The sequence below is a fragment of the Primulina huaijiensis genome, chromosome 4 (assembly GCF_012295235.1).
Source record: "Primulina huaijiensis isolate GDHJ02 chromosome 4, ASM1229523v2, whole genome shotgun sequence".
Lineage (NCBI taxonomy): Eukaryota > Viridiplantae > Streptophyta > Magnoliopsida > Lamiales > Gesneriaceae > Primulina > Primulina huaijiensis.
In genome coordinates this window covers 9,902,662-9,909,090 of record NC_133309.1, presented here as the reverse complement: position 1 = coordinate 9,909,090, position 6,429 = coordinate 9,902,662, and the positions used below count along the sequence as shown (strand labels likewise).

At 38.9% G+C, this 6,429-nt stretch overlaps 1 protein-coding gene across 1 annotated transcript; it reads left to right on the top strand.

Moving 5' to 3' along the window:
- Window positions 1-1,221: 1,221 nt before the first annotated feature.
- Window positions 1,222-3,799, top strand: LOC140974878 (uncharacterized). Its single transcript, XM_073438366.1, has 3 exons — window positions 1,222-1,489; window positions 1,592-1,781; window positions 3,154-3,799. Exons 1-3 carry the CDS (start codon window positions 1,222-1,224, stop codon window positions 3,797-3,799), a joined length of 1,104 nt encoding a protein of 367 aa, XP_073294467.1.
- Window positions 3,800-6,429: the final 2,630 nt, after the last annotated feature.

Genomic DNA, 6,429 nt, shown 5'->3' with positions numbered 1-6,429 from the left:
GGTGAATGGACAGCAAGGTGCAGTTAACATGGACACTAAATAGTGAGGGAGGCAGTTGAAAAAATTCTCAAACCCACCGCCATGGTCTCTCCTAGACCCATGGTCCGACCTATTATTGAAGAGGTCGATGATTAAGTTCACCAAAGAAGAGATGGAAGTGGCTGCGACTTCCGAATGGAAAGCCATATTGCAGCATCTGGTGAATAAAGTACAATCTCAGGAATTGTGGGACATTGACGGAAGTGAAATAATATTTGAAGATGAATATGATAATACTGAAGAAACAGAATTACAGTTCGAGGACATAGTCTTAGCTCCGGCTCAGATGGAAGATCGACAGCCAGAACCTCAGGACCCTTTGAAAGAGGTGAATCTGGGAACTGTAGAATGCCCTAAACCAACATATATCAGTGACTTGTTAGAAAAAGAAATGAAGAGAGAAATTGTGAAGCTTCTAAGGGAATTCAAAGATTGTTTCGCGTGGGACTATGAAGATATGCCAGGTTTAGACTGCAAATTAGTGGAACATCATCTACCAATTAAAGATGGTTTTAAACCATACCAACAGCCAGCTAGAAGGATGTCCCAGGAAAATGAAGCAAGAGTAAAAGAAGAAATCGAAAAATTACTCAAAGCGAAATTCATCCGTCCAGTAAGATATACGGAATGGCTTGCAAACATAGTCCCTGTGATGAAAAAGAATGGGAAGCTTCGAGTTTGCATAGATTTCAGGGATTTAAATTGTGCCACCCCGAAAGACGTTTATGTCATGCCGGTAGCAGATATGTTAGTCGATGCAGTAGCAAGAAACGAGTTGCTGTCATTCATGGACTGATTTTCAGGGTACAATCAAATAAAAATAACAGAAGAAGATGTATCCAAAACAGCGTTTTGATGTCCTGGAGCAATTGGCACGTTCGAATGGCTCGTTATGCCATTTGGTTTAAAAAACGCAGGAGCAACTTACAAAAGGGCCATGAATACCATTTTCCATGACATGATTGGTCAGTGCTTAGAGGTATACATTGATGACATTGTTGTTAAATAAAAAAGAGCATCAGATCACCTTGGCCATCTCAGGAAGAGTTTTATGAGGACGAGGCAGCACAATTTGAAGTTGAACCCTTTGAAATGTGCTTTCGGTGTACAAGCAAGAATTTCCTTTGGTTTTTGGTTCACCAGCGGGGAGTAGAGGTGGACAAAAATAAGGCTAAAGCTATCATGACAGCTATGCCACCAAAGAATAAGAAGGAGCTGCAAAGATTCCTCGGCCAGTTAAATTATTTAAGAAGATTCATTTCGAACCTGGCAGGTAAAACTCGAGAATTTTCTTTATTATTAAAGTTGAAGGACTCCGAAGAATTTAAGTGGGAAAAGGGTCACCAAGAAGCCTTTGACAAAATAAAAGAATATTTGTCTAAACCTCCTGTTTTGATGCCCCCAAGGCGTGGCCATTTATTATTTGAGTCGATCCTTTACAGAGGTGGAGGTTAGATATTCAGTCATAGAAAAGTTGTGTTTGGCGTTATATTATTCATGTACTAAACTGAGGCATTATTTGATCCATTCAATAGTTTATGTGATTTCACAGATAGATCTTGTCAAGTACATGCTCACATGCCTATTTTGACTGGAAGGATTGGCAAATGGTCGCTGGCGTTGGCAGAGTTTACCTTGATTTACTACCCCCAAAGATCGATGAAAGGCCAAGCTGTTGCTGATTTTCTGGCAGACCATCCTATAGTCGAGGTGGCAGGGAATGCACCAGTGGATATCCCAGTGTTTTGTCACTACAAGAAATTCTGTATACAACAATGCACATACGACAACGGTTTTTCACAAAAACCGTTGTCGTATGTTTTTTAACAACGGTTTTTTCGAAAACCGTTGTCTTTGGGGGGTCAAAGACAACGATTTTTAAAAACCGTTTTCTTTTTGGGGTCAAAGACAACGGTTTTTGGGATCAATGACAACGGTTTAATAGAACCATTGTCTTTGAGCGTTTTTTTAGGGTCAACGACAACGGTTCTATGAACCGTTGTCTATTAGCGCGTTTTTTTGGACAATGGACAACGGATTGAAGAAACCGTTGTCGATTAGCGTGGTTTTTTGACAAACAACAACGGTTTTGGAACCGTCGCTAATTTTAAATTAGCGACGCTTTTGAAATAACCGTCGCTAATTTTAGCGACTGTTTTAAAAAAACCCGTCGCATCTTTAAATTTAGCGATGGTTTTTCTGTTTTAAAAAACCCGTCGCATCTTTAAATTTAGCAACGGTTATAAAAACCGTCGCTAAACTTAGCGACATTGTTTTGAAACCGTCGCTAATTTTAGCGATGGTTTAAATCCAAACCGTTGCCAAATAAAAATATGCGACGGTTTAACATTTACCAACGCCAATAGCGACGGTTTAACAAAAACCCGTCGCAAACTGTCAATAAATATCTCCATTTTCGATCCATTTTCCTTCCCAACACTTCACAATACATAAAATTTTTTCTCTTTTACACCATTTTATCACTTCACACAACAATTAAAATTTTTCTCACCACTTCATAACACTTAAAATTTTTCTCTCTTACACCATTTTATCACTTCACACAACACTTATAATTTTTCTCTCTTACACAATTTTATCACTTCACACAACATTTAAAATTTTTCTCTCTTACTCAAATTTATTACTTTCACACAACACGTAAAATTTTTCTAACCACTTCATAGCACTTAAAATTTTTCTCTTTTACACGATTTTACTACTTCACAACACTTAAAATTTTTTTCTTTTACACGATTTTAGTTTGGATTATTAGTTTCTTTTAGATTTATTAAATTATTAAAAGTATTTTTTTTATTTTTCGAAACAAATTAGCGACGGAAATCTTGATTACTAAACCGTCGCTAATTTTGAATTAGCGACGGTTTTATTCAAACCCGTAGCTATTTTTATTTGCGACGGTTTTTAAAATCCGTCGCAAATTTGATCTACCACAACGGATAAAAACCGTTGTCGTTGAATGGACTTTCAACAACACCCTCAGTTACGACAATTTTAAAATGGCTACGACAACGGATTTTATCCGTTGTCGTTTGCCGTTTTTGTAGTAGTGTGTGTAAATCAATCATGGACTTTGAAATTTGATGGTTCCAGTACTGAGAAGGCATCACCGGTTGGAGTCGTGATAACATCCCCAACGAGAATTAAGACAGTTTTGTCATTTAATCTAGATTTTTCAGGCACCAATAATCAGGCTGAATATGAAGCACTAGTGATTGGCTTAGAAATTCTACAAGATTTGGGCGCTAAAGATGTGTTGATTATTGGGGATTCTCAGCTGGTTCTTAAGCAAATTTACGGGGAATATAAATGTTCAAGTTTGGCGTTAGCCCCTTATTTTACAGCTGCTTCTCAGCTCCTTGATGATTTTGAAGATGTGACCTTCCACCACGTGCCAAGACAAGACAACTGGGCAGCTGATGAATTGGCTCAGATTGCTTCTGGTTTAAGGATGTCGCCCGAGCTCACCCACAAATTTTTGTTGGTACAAAGGAGAAATCATTCATCTATTCATCAGCGAGGAATACAAGTACATACATTAGATATTGATGTTTACCTTGCTGGGGATTGGAGAGATGAGATAAAAGAGGCATTGAGGAATCTTGAGCAGAAGTTGCATTACGGTTTGAAGATGAGAATTCTACATTATGTCTTGATGGAAAATGAACTGTACAGGAAAGGGGATGATGGGTTATTGTTGCGGTGTTTGGGTTTCCCAGAGGCCATGAAAGTAATGTAGCAAGTACATGAAGGAATATGTGGAGCACACAAATCTGGGATCAAAATGAGGTGGTTAATCCGCAGACATGGCCATTATTGGCCATCGATGCTAAAGGATTGTATAAGATATTCGAGAGGGTGTCAACAGTGCCAAAAACACGGGAACGTACAGAGGATACCAGCTGATAAAATGCACGCTGTCATAAAGCCGTGGCCATTTCAGGGGTGGGCCATGGATTTGATAGGTAAAATTTATCCTCCTTCATCTAAAGGGCATTCCTTTATAATTGTGGCTACTGATTTCTTCACTAAATGGGTTGAAGCCTTCCCCATGAAGAAAGTAGAGCAAATAGATGTTGTTACCTTTGTGAAAGAGCATATTATTCACAGATTTGGGATCCCGCAATCGATCACAACTGACCAGGGAACTATGTTCGTGGGGTCAGAAATGAAGGAATTTGCTGAGGAATTTAGGATCCAGTCGATCAATTCTTCACCTCATTACCCCCAATCCAACGGTCAAGCTGAAGCTTCAAACCAAGTATTAATCAAGATGTTGAAGAAGATGATGGAGGATAACCCCCGAGATTGGCACCGGCTGTTATCAGAAACATTGTGGGCTTATCGAATATCAATGAGAAGTGCTACTTGTCCGAGCCCTTTCACCTTGACTTATGGACACGACGCAGTATTGCCTATGCAGGTAGTAATCCCTTCTTTGAGAGTGATGAAGCAGAATGAATTGGAGCCAGAGCTCTACACGGAAGCTATGATCATTGAACTTGAGGATTTGGACGAGCTGAGAATGCAAACGTGTAATGCCCGAGGATTTGGTTAATATAATCGGATATGATTGGTTGATAATTGATGTGCTATTAGATGTATTGTATCGGACCGGAAAAGACGAGAAAATATACAAAATGTGCGCGAGGCAGGCAGAGTACCTCGCGCATGTGCGCGAGACAGGGCGCGCATATGCGCGAGGAGGTGTGCTTCAAAATTTTAAGTCCAGAGAACCTCGCGCATATGCGCGGAAGAAGGGCGCGCATATGCGCGAGCTGTCAAAAAGAGAAATTCCGAGAACCGTAGGTCTCGCGCATATGCGCGAGAAGAGGGCGCGCATATGCGCGAGATTATGAATTCGGAAATGCCGAGACCGTAGGTCTCGCGCATATGCGCCGGTTGAGGTCGCGCTTATGCGCGAGACGTGCAGAATGAAAAATAAGCCATGTGTCCTTGCCATGCATTTGGATGGGTACACCTCTTCATTTCTGTCAAAAATTTCAGCAAAAGGGTCGAGACTTCCTCCAAGAAACCCCTGTTAGAGTAGATGCCCTGTAAGCCAACGGTTGGCTAGGGAATTTATTGACTCAAGTGTAATAAACAATCTTTATTTTAATATAATTTACTTTTGAATGGTTTCATTATACTTTATCTGTATACCCATGCAAGCAGCATAGATAAAGTCCTTGATTATGCTTTAATACAAATGAATCGTAATTCGATGTTGGAACTCATTTGTAAATACTGCATTTTCTAAATTCGTTCCTAGTCGATTCAGCCGCCTAAAACATGGATAAAGGTCGCTTGAGCTCGAGACTAGCATCTGTGATGTTGTGTACTGCGTTTCTTGATAAGGGCATAGAGATGTCCAAATATACAGATGGGTAGTCATATGATGCTTATACCGAACAACCCTCCCTCGGACTTTCCAAGTGGTTATCATTCATCGAGAGGATAAGTCCGTGGTTATGATTGTACGCCATTAGTCCTTATGACCCGGGACAACACTGAGGCTCTATATGCTAGGTGAAAGGTGATCGCTTACGGTGACCGGAAGCGCAACGGAAGTTTAAAAATCAAATTTTTTTGTAAAAATTTCGGCCACCAAGTAAATAGTGTGTAGCAAATAAAAAAACACAAAATGACATTTATAGTGTGTTAAGAAATGTACCTATCAATCTCAAAGATTGATGTAATGGCTCCAACTAAGGTGTAAACACCTTAGCTCTTCAATGGTAAAAAGTATCTTCAAGCTTCCTTTGAGCACTCCTTGCTCAACTATTAAGCCCACCACCAACTAGGTAGATCCCCTCTTAATTTGCACTAGAAAACTAAGAGGATTTTTCAATGAGAATTGTTTTCTTTCCTCAACACTTGAAGAAGAAAAATGAGAGAAAAATGGAGGAGAGAACCCATGAAATTTTCGGCCATTGCATCTTGGAGTGGAGGGGAGAATAATTTAATTTTCTTGTCTTGGTTGTGAGAAAAGCAAAAAGCAAAAGGTGCATGCCTTGTATTATTTTAATAAAAAGTAATCCACAACCTTCCACCTCCCAAGCATGCTTTGTTATTTGATTTTTAACAATTAAAAATCTATGGACTTAATTTTAATTATCTCAAACATATTTGAGACTAATTAAACATTACTTGAATTTACCCAAGTCCCACTAGTTAAATAATTATTTTAATTGAGCTCTACAAGACTCAATATGATTTGATTAATCCAACACTTGAATTAATTTAATTATTTGGACTCTACTAGGTCCACTAGTGTTTAATTAATTCAACACTTGAATTAATTTAATTTAGTCCATAATAATGTTTATGAAAATCACAATTTTCAAATACATTATTCACTTGGCCAAA